This window comes from Triplophysa dalaica, chromosome 22 (genome assembly GCF_015846415.1).
Source record: "Triplophysa dalaica isolate WHDGS20190420 chromosome 22, ASM1584641v1, whole genome shotgun sequence".
Classification (NCBI taxonomy): Eukaryota; Metazoa; Chordata; class Actinopteri; order Cypriniformes; family Nemacheilidae; genus Triplophysa; species Triplophysa dalaica.
This window is the reverse complement of record NC_079563.1, coordinates 7955724-7971330: the sequence shown is the minus strand read 5'-3', so window position 1 is coordinate 7971330 and position 15607 is coordinate 7955724. Positions and strand designations below refer to the sequence as shown.

The window sequence follows — 15607 nt, the reverse complement described above, 5'->3', positions numbered from 1 at the left end:
GGGAGGAAGGTCAAAGGTGGAAAAAACATCTCATACTATGCCTCTCACAACTGAGCATGATATGACTCATATTCATATAATGACATCTTTGCACCAGCTGATCCTCATGCCCGACAGCACAGAATTAATTTCTAACTGCAAACATCAACATCAACTGATTTCTCAGACACGTTACATCTGATTTCTTAGACACGTTACACAAAACATTACATCATGTCCTGCTAGCAAGTTAAGTCAAGTCGGTTATTGTGTAGTGCTTTTCACAGTTAATAATGTTTCAAACATACTAACAGAAAATCATACAATAGATAAAACAGCAAGCCAAAGGTGGCTTTAACAGAATACAACTTTGAATGAAGGCATTTCATGTTATGAACAAACTGTAAGCACACAACAAGTGTTGCTTGCCTAGTTGCCTTTATAGAATTCTTCATCATCAAACTACGGATGTTGTGCAAAATAAAGGCAGGGCATTTTTATCACTAAAATGTTCCAAGTGTTCTTCTCTTTTCAAGTGTTGTTTGCTTTTCTGGGTTGCTTAGTGGCCCAAGTGGACAAAAGCCTGTATTCAAGTATTTATGATAATCTGGTCCCTAGATATTTTGCTTCCCCTCAACAAACTGCAGGATTTAGGTATCATTTATTCACAAGCATACACATCCAAAAACGGTTTGAGTCACACCCTGGAGTTTCATACTTTGTTTGTTTAAATTTCTACCACTGAACGGTTGCAAAGAGTGATGCAACCCTTAGCAAGCATCAATAATATTTATCTAAAACATTTTAGGCTTCTACAGTTTCTCTTTTCCTATTTTAGCCCTTATTTTACAGTTATGATAACCAACATAAGCCTTCATATAGTCCCTATAGCTAAGAGGGACATAAGCTGCCTGTACCATACACAAAATAGGTCTTCTACTGCTAGTTTTAATCTTTATTGGTCATCCTTAGCACAACTGGAAAAAATACCTTTTTAGAGTAGCGGTACAGGGTCTTAGGTCTGATAAAATAAGTAAATTGCTTTGGATTAAAGTTTCTTTCTAACGTATTAATAAATAAAAAAACATTTACAAGATCCTTTCGTCCATGTTCAAGTCTCAACACGTGCAAGCGCCAATAATTACAGAGATGTGTTGAGACTTGAACCCAGATCGAACGATCTTGTAAAGAATAAGGCATCCCGTGTGGCTTTAGATCTGATTTCTCACTTTCTTCACTTCCTTCTGGACTACAAAGTTCAAATGGTTGATTTCAGATGTGTTAGCTGTTCCCAGCCATTTCTATCATATCACTGCTGTCCTTCTGAAACGTTTCATCTCCATATTTCTTGATTCTGTTTGCCACAAATCATTATTATAAATCACACTTTATGCTTGTAACTGGGTCTTGCAAATATCTAAATAATTCAAAGTTTTAAAAGTGCTTGTGCTAATCATTTATTAACAAGTAAGTGTTTTTTTCCATTTCCTGAAAAACTGAGAATTTGAGGTTTCAGAAGGACTGAACAAAGACTTGAACTGAAAGTAACAAATTGTACATACTTTTATGGTTCATCTGGTTCATGGCATATTGAAGCATTTTGTTGATTTGTTGGCTTGATATCCACCGGTCACAGTGCACTTGCAAATGAAAACCCTGGACAAACATGTGGAAAAAATGTGGTGTAAGCAACATATACATTTTCTGTATCTGACAGATTTATCATTAAGTAATATTGCAGCTGGACATGCGACGAAATGGAGATATGAACCACGTTTTGGTATAATTTTGTTGATCACGAGTCACTCCTCTGTACTACATGGGACAGGGGAACCGTTGTTAGGACCAATCCACCAGAGATAAAGCAACATTGGGTGACTAGGGTTCATGTACAAATGGTGTGAATCGAGTTACAGGCTAATGAAAGGTGGGGAAAGCCTTTTTTTGTTAACTCCAGCCTTGGTTTGTCTATCCCAGGGGTTTGAAGCAAGCATAGTGGAATGTTCTTGTTCTCAAGGCTGGAATGTTCTTGAGGGTTTCGCATGTAATTGCATTCCAAAGTGTTTCTAAGTATTTCTTAGGTGTCTCCGTTTCTTATAACATTTCTTATACTTATGTCACAAGCAACCCAGGTCTGTTTGTCGAGTCGGCTGAATGCCTAACATCATGAAATATTAAGTTATCTTTGAGAAAACAATGTTTGGATATAATGTCGTTAAAGGCGTTGTCAGTTGAAATGCTGTGGATGTTCCTTCCCTTTCGCCTAATTTCCCAAAGGCTTTATGCACTATTCTCTAACACATTTTGTTCTTAGCAATCTTGATTCCTAAGTGCGCATTTCTATGAAAACAAATCCTCTCCCATGTTGAGGCTCGTCATCCGATACCATGTGTGAATTCGGCGCTTTGTTGTTATTATTTACCCTGACTGAAAAGAAAGAAATAGAGAACAGGGCTCTTTTTTGTGGTATGTCCTGTAGGCTATGTTCTTTGGCTCATAAACTATTATTTAGTCCTGTTGACACCCAGTAGTAGTTTAACAAGTAACGTTACTCACATGCTAGTGACAGCAAACATACTGGGTGAATTCGCGCCACCTGTGCACATGGTACTTCAGCACAAAGGCCTATTTACACAACAACCCGCAGTCCAGTTTCACCGGGTCTCGGACACGCTAAAATAGCGCTATGCTGTGAAAATGTGTTATTAAAGTAACTGTTTTGCAAGCACGAGCTCCTTCAGTGGCCCTGAAAGCAGTGCGAGCGGCTTTAAACGGCGTTGCGCAGTCCACTGGCAGTATGGCATCGAAGTATCGCGAGAGCGATTCAATAGCAGTAGTCTCGCGGAACTTTAAGGTCACATGGCGGTCAGTTTGCGTATGAGCCAGTTTCTGCAAAGGGTAAATTGGATGCACTAGACTTTGACACTTTACTTAGGCAAGCTCAGAAGAACCTGAAAAGGTAGCGATAAGTCATGCCACAGCAGAGACAACGTATTACCTCGGAGCAAAATGCTGCCCCATATATCCAGTGTTGCCTCTCAATGACAGTTTTTTTTTGTTTGTTTGTTTTGTTTTTTTCTTTGTGTTTTGCTGCAAGTTTACACCTTCTATTGAAGTGAAGATTTGTAAGAAAAATTAAAAGTGCAAAAAAAGATTATGAAATGGAACACACTTATTGTCGGACAATAAGGTTAATAATGTTACACGGCACCAGAGCATAAAACAAAGTTACACAGCGTATTAATAAAGAAGACATAACAATTATCAAGACATCAAAACTATTTAAGATAAGGTTAAAATATTGCACTGCATTGGCACTGAAGACGTAGCCTATTTATTATTGAGTGTGCCTTACGTTACTGACAAGCTGCATCCTGCATAACCTGTAGCAAAACTGCACATTTCACAGTCCTATCAGCACCTCTTTTGTGCGTTTTCTTATTCTGATTGAATTCCCCTTATTGTTATGATTGATTTATTCATGAAGAAATTAAATCTATTGTATCTATGTTTTTAATTAGCAATGTTCATTGTACATAAATACAATTTATTTCTATTATTAGTTTTTAAATTATAATCATGATGAATAAGACGACGCACGTTCCTGTTCGAACAAATTGATAGAAGAGTTGACATTTGCTGATGGCCAAACTGAAGAAGAGTCACAATGACTCAGAGGCCGTTGCTAGGGAACACATTTTTCCTCTGTTATATTTTGCCTCACCTTCTGCTTTGTTATGGGATGGTATCAATTCTGTATTCTGTGAGGGAGGCATCCTCTCCACCTTTAATATTATAAAGTCATACGTAAACCTAGCTTTGGAATGTCACTGACGCATTTAAAAAGGTTATTTATATAGATTTATTCTTTGAAATGTCAGGGTAGTTGTAATATGGTATGGCCTGTCCATTTATAAAATTCATTGGGGGAATTAATTTATGGATACTAACATTTTTTGGCCTTGGACAACAGTTGTTGTTTGTCTCACTGACAACAGTACATACAACGTATGATTTATGTTTTCATTGGCTCCACTGGATTGCAAGCTAGGGAACAATCATACAAGGTTTATAATATTTTAAGGTTACAAAGACCTACTAGTATTTAATTTTGAATGTATATTGGTTGAAGGTTACAATAAAACGGAGACTGTTTAATGCATGGAATTGATACGGTATATCAATTGTTTTGTTATATCTTGCAATAACCTATTGGGATTATATCGTTAAATGACGTTAAGAGTTGCGTAGATTAAAAAAAGAAATCTGGTATTATTTGTGGTAACAAACAAGTATATTAAAAGTTGCACAACTTACATTGAGAATATACAATTTGTGTAGTCAAAAAGCCTCACCAACATCAACATTTATAGAACATGTTCTATAAACAAGTTTTGAAGATGTTTGATTAAAATTTGTTTTTTTTTTTTAGAAAAGACCATTAGGCCACACAATACATGTCTGTCATCTTGATTTTATTTTGTAAATCTCAGATGTGTGAACTCACACATTCAGCCAAATACATCATTTTGAATCAATGAACCCCATGAGTGTTAGAGAACAGTTACAGTACATAGTATGTCCTTTTTCACACAAAAAACACTTTAAGCTCTTAAACATTGTTGTCATGATACCAAAACATTTAATTTCTTCCTGAAATAAAGTATGCTACATTTTTTAAATTTTACAGTATACCCCATTTCAAAACAACACATAACTGCACAACCAAATTAAAACTTTAATGACATTACTTTGTTCTAAAATAAGTTCAATATATTCGTACACAAACACATTATTTTCTTTCACACAGAGGTAAATAATGAATTAGAAACACTCAGGCGACTCCTAGTGGTGGATATTTTAATTACAATACATCTTTAGGAAGATATTTCAAAATACATCCTAAAAATAACCTCAACGTGTCTCCACAGAATACACTATGAGAAGCAGCATGCAAAGTTTAAACTTAATTGTGAATTTCTGACCTCTACCTGTGATGCCCAGTGTTTTACAAACAAAGTTCAGTTACAGGACATTTACCAGACCTACTGACCTGATTTAAGAAATAAGATTTAAACTGTCTACTTTAAGCGTGACTCACAGCTGTGTCAATTACACTATGTTCTTGGCAGACACTTTTTCCCACTAAATCAACCTATCAGCATTACAGCAACCAATGAACATACATGCAAACAAAAGATGTACTATAAATCTAAACATTCCTGATTTTAAAGAACTAGTCTGTGTATGAACTTGCTGCTGCTCTAGAACATTTTAACACCACTTCTGCATGCCTGTGTGTTCCAATCACGCTAATAATAAGGAAGTGAATTAAAATAACTAATTCCATTATTTTATTTAATGTTATTTCTAAAACAATCATATAAGTGCAATTGCACCACTCTCCATGAATTGGTTAAAAAAAGTTTACTCAAAGTAGATCTAGACAAGAAAATTCACCAGATCCAAAAATGTTGTCTATTCTAATTTCTGTTGGCAAGGAGGATGTGCTACAAAACAAAATAAAACCTAAATGTTTAATGCATTTGCTAATAAAAGTACACTATTTTAATAAATAATCTTTGATCTAATATAAAAGACAAATTAAAAAATATTACATGTAATATACAAAATATTCAGTTATACATTAGTATGCATGAGGACTCATCTGTTTACACAATCTTACACACTTTAAAGGCTTATCAGCTTAAAATCAGGTTTACTGTAAATTGTAAATTTGTTGGAATTTCTTTGAAAACATATATTTAAGTTTAAGTTATTAACAGCCTCAATGAGCTTTTAATTTTATTTTGGTCGGATATAATTCACATACTTTCATTAGTTTTACATGTGAAAGCATTACTGCTTTAAAGATCACCGAAAAATGAAAATTCTGTCATCATTTACTCAGCCTCTTCAAACCTGACTGACTTTCTTCTGAAGAACACTAAAGATGATACTATGAAGCATGTTGGTAGCTGAACAACGGCGGTGCCCATTCACTTATATTGTATGGACGCAATACCAATGCAACTCAATGGGTACCGTTGTCATTCGGTTACCAACATTCTTCCAAATATCTTCTCACGTGTTCTGCAGGAGAAAGAATGTCATACAGGTATGAGAAGAGTGAGTAAATGATGACAGAATTTTCCTTTTGGGTTGAACTATCCCTTTAAAGTTACATGATTCACGACATTCTTAAATATAATAAACAAAAAGAAAGCTAATGATTTTTAAACACCAAACCTCTTTAGTGATATGATGTTTAAAATTGTTGTAGTACTAGTTTATCTTTTTTCTAAATGCATTGCATCAGTGTCATCATGATAAATAACATCCATTCATAAGTATTTTGATCCCAAAATCAATTACATGTGTGCTATTAGTTTTAATTTAATGAGCTCACATATTTGTTCTGCAGGCTCATGGGTGACTCTATTCTTCTTTTACGCAAATAAAGAAATCCCACATGCATCATATCTAGTGAATAATGAAACATTCACATGTCTTGTTAAACTAGTGTCGCTAAACATAAAACATTACCACAGCATCGCAAATATAACACTCATTTTAAAACACAAAATCGGTGTGGATAGTTGTATCTAAACATATGTGTTGTCTAGATATTATTGTAGCTTTTATTGCGGACTAGTAAACTAACTTTTACATAAGATGTACATGTTCATCGCATACAAAAACATATTGAGAAAAGTGGTATTGAGGATAAATGATTGAAACAAAACTTTATTTGCAGCGGTCACTGGGAAGGCGAGCATTCTCTTCATTGTAGGGAGCTTCTGCAAAGCATTCAGCTGCCTTCTTGTCACAGTCACAGATGAACATTGCACACTCGTTGTTGTCACCTGTTGAGTTAAAAAGAGAAAGTTTCACTCTTTCATGGATTCTGCATGAACTCAAAAGGACTGAGTAAAATCAGGACTCACTGCTGCAAGTGATTTTCTGGGATGATTTGTCACAGCTGAACAAATAGGACATGGTGTATGGGTTGTCCACTATGGGCACACATTTGTCTTGCTGTTTGACCTCTCTGTAGCATTTGTCATGCACTTCACAGCATCTGTGGAGGAACAATGTGAAATGAACAAAGATTGTATAATCTTTACATGTAAACCTGATCATGTGACATCATGTAAACTGGCCCAAAACATATTTGGACTCCAGGACTTTTTATTAAAATTAACTTTAATTTTCCAAGAAATCCATAAAATTACTTTTATAATTTTAAACAGATTTACGAGGTTGCCATGACATTCAAGCAGGTGTCCAATAAAGGTTCACATTAGATTCATATGACATAAGTACCCAAATACTTTTTAAGACTTTTTTGCCCAAGTCTATTTACATATGTATTGCTATAAATAGTTGAAACTATTGCATTTTGGCAGACGTTTTATTCATAGCTACTAACATTTATATACATTTGTTTCCTAGTATGCGCAATGACCTTGGCTTTGCTAGCGCCATGCTTAGGAAAGCAATAAAATTGACATTTTTAATGTCATACATTTTAAATGTTACTTCTTAAAGTCATGTCTTAAGTTCTTTGTTCTGACACTGTATGTGTGAAAACACAACCATGAATATAGACTTTCCGTGGTATTCACGTCTGACCTATCCAACTCATCCGCAGGTGTACCAGATCCACCCAAACCACAATAGCAGCCGTAGTCAGCATAGTCCAGAATTGGCCTGCTGTCCGGCACAGAGCAGAGAATCATCTCTCTCAGCTGCCATACAGCTCTATGATCAGGAGAAGCCTCAGCTGAAATACATAATCAACAAATACTATTATTTTAGTATTAATAAAGTAGTTTATTTGACATACTTTAATGAGTAATATGAAATAAATATCAAAATAATTAATTATTAGTGCTCATGCAATAACCTGAACTGAACATGTGTAACACGTTTTAGTAACCTTTTGAAGAAGCAAAATCAACAAAATCTTATTTATTAAAGGAGTAGTTCATTTCCAAATTTACGCCCCTATTCACTTCCCATAGTCATTTTTATTCCAGCTATGGAAAGTCAATTGGGGCAAATTTTGAAGTGAAGTTATCCCTTAACACAACAGTTAATGCATTAGCTGAACTAAATACACTATGAATAAGTATTAAAAATATATAAAACGTTATGAATATGTTTATTTTGTTTATCAGTAAGTGGTCATATACACTGTACCCTGGTGGTCTTCTAGTTCTTCCTTCCTTTGGACTTAAACATGTTACTCACCCAAAGTCAGTCCAATGGCTAGCAGAAGAACAGCACTGAGTGCATTCATGGTCTTTGGCGCAGTGGTCTACGATCCACCTGACCCTGCTTGCATTTTATGCAATCCCCACTGCCTTAATACACGTGACACTTGAAGATAAACTTTGACTGTGCACATTTCTGAACACACATGTACAGTTGCATGCCAATTCCCACGCTCAGCTCTACCTGTAAAATATGTGCTTATGAAATGCATCGTTTGAATTGTTTTTCTATGACAAGACTACGCAGCTACATGGTAAAATGCAAATCTTTAAAGATGAAGGCATAGTGAGATTTTCATACCTCATATTCAAAACATTTTAAAGGCCATGAGTGTGATCTTTCAATGTGTGTTCACAAAACAGACGGTTAGAAGGGAGTAAACACATTTCAACACAGTTTGTGTTGTTATTGTTTTATTTCACAGAACACAGATTACAGAAGACAGAATGATGTGGTTTTGTGATTGGTATTGTTCAGCGTATTTGTGGTGTGACTTCAAATGTAATAAAGAAATCAAAATAAAGAAAAATGGAAAATACATATTTTTTTAAACTAACACTGACAGGAAAAAAAATTGAATCGTCAAAGTCAAAAACAAAGGTTTTCTCAGCAGTTCTTCTGTAATGTTTCTATATTTGGTCCTAAAAAAAAGATGCCTTAAAGCTCAATGTGCTTCCATATATGTATTCATATTAATATTTATCTACATAAGAATGTCAAAAGAAACACTAAAAGAAACAATATACAAGTTAGGCTTTTCTACATAATTTTACATTAATTCAAGAACATCTAAATTTATTCTGCTTTGTGATCCGCTTAAAGGGACAGTTCACCCAAAAATGAAAATTCTGTCATCGTTTACTCATCCTCAGATTGTTTCAAACCTGTATAAATCTCTTTGTTCTGCTGAACACAAAGAAAAGATATTCTAAAGAATTCTTCAAATATTTTCCTTTGTGTTCCGCAGAACAAAGAGATTTAAACAGGTTGGGAACAATCTGAAGGTGAGTAAACCATGACTGATATTTCATTTTTGGGCGATTAGTCCCTTTTCAGTCAAAAAAAGTTCAGTACATGTTCTTTTGGCCTCTAAAATAAGCACCATTTACAAAAAGCGTCCCAACATCTAAAAGATTAACTGACTGATATATATTTTATCTCCAAAGCCATTTGTGTGTTTCTGGTTAGCTTATATTCAGAAATATACTGATTTCTAAAGTGCATCTCTGTACATCTCTATTTACAATAATACACAATATATAGACAGAGCAAAACTAAACTAAACTAAACAAAGTTCAAATCCTCGTAGCATTTAAAATTGGTCGGTTTTCTCGGACAAGCAGACGGAGATCAGATTGGCTTGTACAGCAGAGTTGTGACATATTTCTTCTTATAACGATGGGTTGCACTCAGAACCATTACGCCATCCTGTCAGAGAGCCGGAGGAGAAACAGATTCATCAGAATAGACAAAAAAATCAATACTGCTTGGTCTCTTTCGGTTGTTTCTTACCTTAATGGACAGAGCATACAGGTGATTAAGCATGACATGGTTGGGCTCGGGAAGTAAAGCTGGATCACACTGTAAGGAAACAAATGTACATTTTTCTTTAATCAGTGCAGTAGAGGAGAACTCATTCAGATTGATGAAGACATCTTTATTGTGTCTTACAGTGAAATATGCAAATGACAAAGACATTGCAAAAGATTAAATATTAATGCTGTAATTATGATCTGTGAAGTTGGTTAGTTGAGAAATCACTCAATTCAATGCATCCGATGCAATAAAAATAGCATAATTATTGATTATATCTTTTATAATACCAAATGTTTTACGTGTCAATTTCTTTAAAGTGACATTATGGACCATGCATAGGACTACACATGCACATTTTTAGTCAAGTGAGCAAAAGCATGAGAAAATGTGTGTATACATGTCAGAAAAGTAGACTACGGTGTGAATATAATGTGTTACACTATAAACATATCTGTGTGTAACAATCGATGGGAAGTTGAAAATGATATCATTGTGTCCTAAGATGTGACATAATAAAAACATTAGAAAACAAACGGTTAATAATATATTATTTATTAGTATTAATATTTATTTTAAGGGCAGAGTAAGATTAAAAATGACAATGCTTATGTTTCCGTGAAATATTGCAATGTTTATTAAAAATAGCTTATCAATGTGGGTCATTCCCTTTTTTAAATTCATGAGCCTTTATAATCTTGGGTTAAAATCTGAAAATGCACTTCCGCCCTAAAATAACCATCCATCTGAAATGATGTAAATTAGACGGCTTGGCTGCAGCCTCCGTTAACTCCTCCCCTTCAAATGTCAGTCTGCTGCCGGTTTCAGTTCAAAATCAATGGAACAGCTGTTTTACACATCCAATCAATTCGCAGTGAAAAACGCAACCCACGCCCACTACTTTTCTCCTTTGAAATTCTTTTTCACTCAGGAATGTGTCAGACTACGGTAGTAAAAACCATCGCAACTTCCGGTTCGCGAGGACTTTAAGAGAGATTTATCATCATTGCTACATTTTTGCTATCACACCAAAAGCCATTTATTTGTCAAAAACCATATATGTAACTGTACTGTTTTCTTATGTTCAGAAGGAAAATCACATCTTCTAATACTAACACTTACTTTTCTCTGTCTAACCTGCATTTTTTTTGGAATAATATTCTTTACATATATATATATATTTATTAAGGGTTTATGCCAGGGTTGCCAGATTTGCGTAACAAACCAGTCTAATGCCCAATCAAAGCAAGCCCAACGACCCCAAAACAAATACCTTTCCTTTACCTAAAATACATATTTTACAGTCACTTTTTTGGATTACGCAGTTTATACTTAAAAATAGTAGTTATCTTGACAATCTGTTTCATAAATAACTTAATTTTACTATAAAAATGACTCATGATGAACCGAATCTTTCCACTTTTAACCTTCGGAACAAAAAACAATCCTTGGCAACAGTATAAAAGTACCTCTACTTATAAAGCAGGGTGGTAACAAATACACAAATTGTTTAAACCTGCCATTATTGCACCTTAAGTCACTCTGAGTAAAAGTCTGGCAAATGCAAAAATGTTGCTCCCTCCGCTTGTTTCTTATCTAAATTTTATTCAAAATTATTCAGCTTATGAATGGAAAATCTGGCACCTGTTGCACAAATCTCATTGATTTTCAGACTGTGTTTCAAATCGATAAAACGAAAAGGAATTCAACCAATGTTCTACGGTTTCCCAAAGCAAGAAAACACACTGCGGGCGTTGCAAAAATCTTTAGATGACTGCAAGATAAATCCTCCTGTGCAGGTTAGCCGTGTTACACAAATCAAAGACCAAAGCTTGAAAACCAAATCATTTTGTGGAGAGAGTTTGTGCAGATCCTCACCGAGATGCCTGTGTCCTTGTTGAGAATGACCTGTAGGAGATGAGGCGGTAGAATTGGAAGAGATTTGAATTTCTCTTCCTGTTTGGGTACGTAAGCGTCCTGGTGATATGGTCCAGGAGGAGAGCTGGAAAGGTCTGGAATCAACAGGCACATTAGGTCACGACAACAGACGATTTAAGAGTATATTGTGCATTTTTGACTACGTATTTGAAGTCATTGTGTCCACACCTGATATGTCCGAACATTTCTGTGAATCCACCATCAGAGCATCAAACACCTCAAAGTCTGTCGTCTTCACCTGGATGATGTTGTTAACCGTGCCAAGCTGGTTGGTCACCACAGGCTGAGGAGAATAACATGTCAATGTTGCGTTCCTCATTTGTTTGAAACACACTAATCGATGTTGTCAAGTGATGTCTCATTTACCTCCGCTGGGTCATGTGTCCACTGCCCATCCACAAAGAACTTATACTGGTGCTCACCCTCAGGCAACTCCACAATGGCCACAAAGTTGTTTTGACTATTGAATCACAATGTTACACATCTTTAAAATGATAGTTTACACAAAAATGATTTTTACTCTTGCCATTTCGAACCGGTACGACTTTCTTCTGGTGCTTCTGGAAAGGAATTGTTGACCAAATGGTCTTTAAATCCGTAGCCCTCTCTGCTTCATATAATGGAAGTATATGGGGTCCACCTGTCTAAGAGTTCCTAAAGCATGTAATTCCAAAAAGCGGCTCCTGGCAAAATGTTGACATTTCGTGAAGCGAATCATTTGATATTTTCATAAAACTGAGCGTCATTTTTAATCATATTAGCCATAATGTGCAGCCTCTGCACACAATCGCAATCTTCTTCTTATAGTATTTGGTTGCGGATCGCACACCAGCGTCTGGTACGTTTAGCGCCACCTGCAGAAAGGGAGTCTTGAGGCTGTACAGTATGGCTAATATTATTAAAAATGACGTTCAAATTTATGAAAATATCGAGCGAGTAACTTCATAAAACGTCAAGATGTTGCCAGGAGCCGCTTTTTGGAATTATATGCTTTAGGAACTCTTAGACAGGTGGACACCATTGATTCCCATTATATGAAGCAGAGAGGGCTGCGGATTTACCAAACAATCTTCTTTATGGTTCTACTCAAGAAAAAATGTCACCTACATCTCAGATGAAGTAAATGAACGGCAAATTTGAGTATTTGGCTGAGCTATCCCTTTAAGCACAAAACCTGTGAGAAGTTATGATTATTTAATATCCAAGATATTTGCAAACCTTCTTATCAAAGGAATCTTGCTGGTCCAATTGTTAAAGGAGCCCGAAATAAACACTTCCTTTCCAGCTCCCGTCCATCGAAACACAGTGGGCCGGTCCAGGTCCGAGCCCTTGTCACCGGTCTCCAAGTCTGGTGTCCAGGCAAGAAACTCTTCTTTTACTATTGGTGCCTTATAGAAGCACACTTAATCAGCACACATGTTTTACCTAAACCATGACAGCATGATTATAGCCAATAAAAGAACGGGAACCTACTTTTATGTCCTCCCCGTGAAATATATCGGCATCTTCAGGGCTGTCCATCAGGATTTTGGGACGATCTCCTTCCTTGGTTCCTCGACTATCCCTCCTGTGGGCTTTTTCATGGCCCATGCCTGCCCTCTCACTGCTTGTGTTACCCATAGTGCCTTAACAAGCCAAAGCAGAGGTCACAGAGGGTGAGCGGCCAGCTGGCCGGGGGTTAAAAATGATCTGTAACCAAATACAAACCCCACAGCACTGTGTAAAATAAACATGCTGATTTTTATGTAATGCTGTGCAACACTTTCACAATACAGAATTCTGCTATGATAGACGGTACAGTATGAGTTTAATTTGATATTTTTTAACATAAATATTTAACATCTGCACCCTCAAAGAACCTGTGAAATGATTTGTGTGCATAATTTTTCATTTTTGGGCTTGATATTTTTCTTCTTGAAACAGGAATGGGACATATTAAAGGACAGCCAGCAAATACGTTTAAGTTTTTACTGTTAGCAGTGCAGTGCACCATAAGTTTCTTTATTTTCTTCCCTTTTCCAATATGCTTCATTAATAACAAAGGCAAGAGGCAGGGGTGGCGCCAGAAATTCTGGGCCCTATGGAAACCAACATTTCTGGGTCCCCTTCAAATAGGAAAATAAAAAGGGGGTCTGCTCTTCTGGGCCCTAAATCCCCCTGGGCCCTTAGAATCGTCCTAACCTTCCACCCCTTTACGGCGCCCATGGCAAGAGCATCAACATCAACAACAACAAGAATAAATTCAGAGACAAAAACACACAAACAGAAAATATGAAACTACATAAAACAACGTAAAAATACACAAACAACATAGGAACAATGCATGAAGCAGCATGAAAAACAAAATAAAAGTTGCAAGACAGGTCAAAAACACAAACCCCCAAATCTGATTTCATTTTCAGTGAGCCCTCACCAGTGATACCCATTTTTTTATTAATAAATTCTAACAGTTATATCTCTCCATTATATCTAGTGTATATTATAGTTAACTTTGTTTTTTACTAACTGATTATCATTTGTATTACAATAATTTAGTTGAAAGTTTATGAACTTTTATAAATTTTGGGACTTTTATCTATAATTCAAGCTCTTCTTTTTCTAATTACACGTAATATCTTTATTGTCTTCCTGTGCTGCGTAACAAGCACCAACATTCCCAAAAGGACATTTATGTATCTAGTTTGCATTTGCTCGCCATACCAGACTTTATAACGCAGTTGACAGCTTATTTAATTACGGATTTAATTGCTACATTTCGAGACCTCTGTAACCTCGGGCGCAGTTTTTATTGCTGTCATTTTCTACGTGCGTTTAGAAAAAAATAGTGCAAGGCAAGGTCATAAAGTCTGACAAGTCTTCTAAAAACATCTCAAGGGTAAAGATAATACAGTAACTTCAGCCGAGCTCAAATGGCTGGAAGATGTATCGTCCTGATATTAGATGCAACGCAATCGACCTGTTTAAGTTGCAAGCTGACACTGGTATAATGGGATGCAGCGATACCCGCAACATTATTCGCCGTTTTTCCTCATTTCCATCATGTGTTTTAATCGCTCTGACAGTTCAAGTGATATACATTACATTCATTTAATAAACCCGTGGCCGCAGAAAGAGCGAACGAACGCTCTATAATCAGAATGCGGTATGCGATGTATAATCATCAATATTACATATTATTAATGTGCGTAACACGACTTACTCTTATGTGCTGTAATGTATACGAGGGAAGGCTGCTTGTCCTCGATCGCAGTTATCTTGTCATTTTTTCATGCTTATCACAACATGCCACTCCCCCCGTCGCGCACTGCGCTACTGCGCATGCGTGTGTGGTAGGGGGCCAAGCGGTGGCTTCTCTGCGCATGCGTGTATTGCCGCCGCTAGTTTCAAAAAGCTGTATCAACGTTGTGCTGTAATGAAGGCAAAGCTCATGCAATCCCGCGTAGATATATGTGAAGTAGAGGTTCCTTAATGTACAGTATATTTATATTTGTTTCTTCGCAGGATTTAAAACAAAACGTATGACGTTATTTTTCTTAAGGTCTGCAATGTCTCTTATTCGCCACTGGATGGAGACATTTAGCCATGTGTCCGCCACATGAAAAAGACGTGAAGGTGAGATGTAGGTACAAGAAGAAAAATGGAATGACTAAATTGTGATGTATAACAATCGAGTCATTTATTGACCGACTTTCCGACCAAGAAGTGCTGGCAGAGCTGTGCAGCGATTGCATCATGCATTGTATTATAATATTGGATCTTGTTTACACCAAAAGTCACCTACTGGACACAGAGGCAAATAAATCATTTATTTATATACTGGTTTAGTGCCTTTGTGCATGTTAAAACAAGAACAACACAAAATGATCCCTGTTAAAAA

General features: G+C 36.2%; 2 protein-coding genes across 4 annotated transcripts; both read right to left on the bottom strand.

The window, feature by feature from the left end:
• Positions 1-6699: 6699 nt before the first annotated feature.
• LOC130411978 (phospholipase A2-like) lies at positions 6700-8312 on the bottom strand. Its single transcript, XM_056737022.1, has 4 exons — positions 8236-8312; positions 7615-7765; positions 6927-7060; positions 6700-6845 (listed from the first exon to the last, which is right to left on the bottom strand). The coding sequence occupies exons 1-4, from the start codon at positions 8282-8284 to the stop codon at positions 6727-6729; spliced, it is 453 nt and encodes a 150-aa protein (XP_056593000.1). The 5' UTR covers positions 8285-8312; the 3' UTR covers positions 6700-6726.
• Positions 8313-8666: 354 nt separating this feature from the next.
• prkab1a (protein kinase, AMP-activated, beta 1 non-catalytic subunit, a) lies at positions 8667-15057 on the bottom strand. Of its 3 annotated transcripts, none has more exons than XM_056737429.1 (8): positions 14930-15057; positions 13204-13419; positions 12949-13118; positions 12097-12190; positions 11899-12013; positions 11671-11804; positions 9772-9840; positions 8667-9687 (listed from the first exon to the last, which is right to left on the bottom strand). In XM_056737429.1, exons 2-8 carry the CDS (start codon positions 13348-13350, stop codon positions 9610-9612), a joined length of 807 nt encoding a protein of 268 aa, XP_056593407.1. In that variant the 5' UTR covers positions 13351-13419; positions 14930-15057; the 3' UTR covers positions 8667-9609. The 3 variants fall into 3 exon arrangements, with proteins under 3 accessions (XP_056593407.1, XP_056593408.1, XP_056593406.1); XM_056737430.1 differs by having other exon boundaries at positions 13204-13355; positions 14930-15029; XM_056737428.1 differs by having other exon boundaries at positions 13204-13446; positions 14930-15019.
• Positions 15058-15607: the final 550 nt, after the last annotated feature.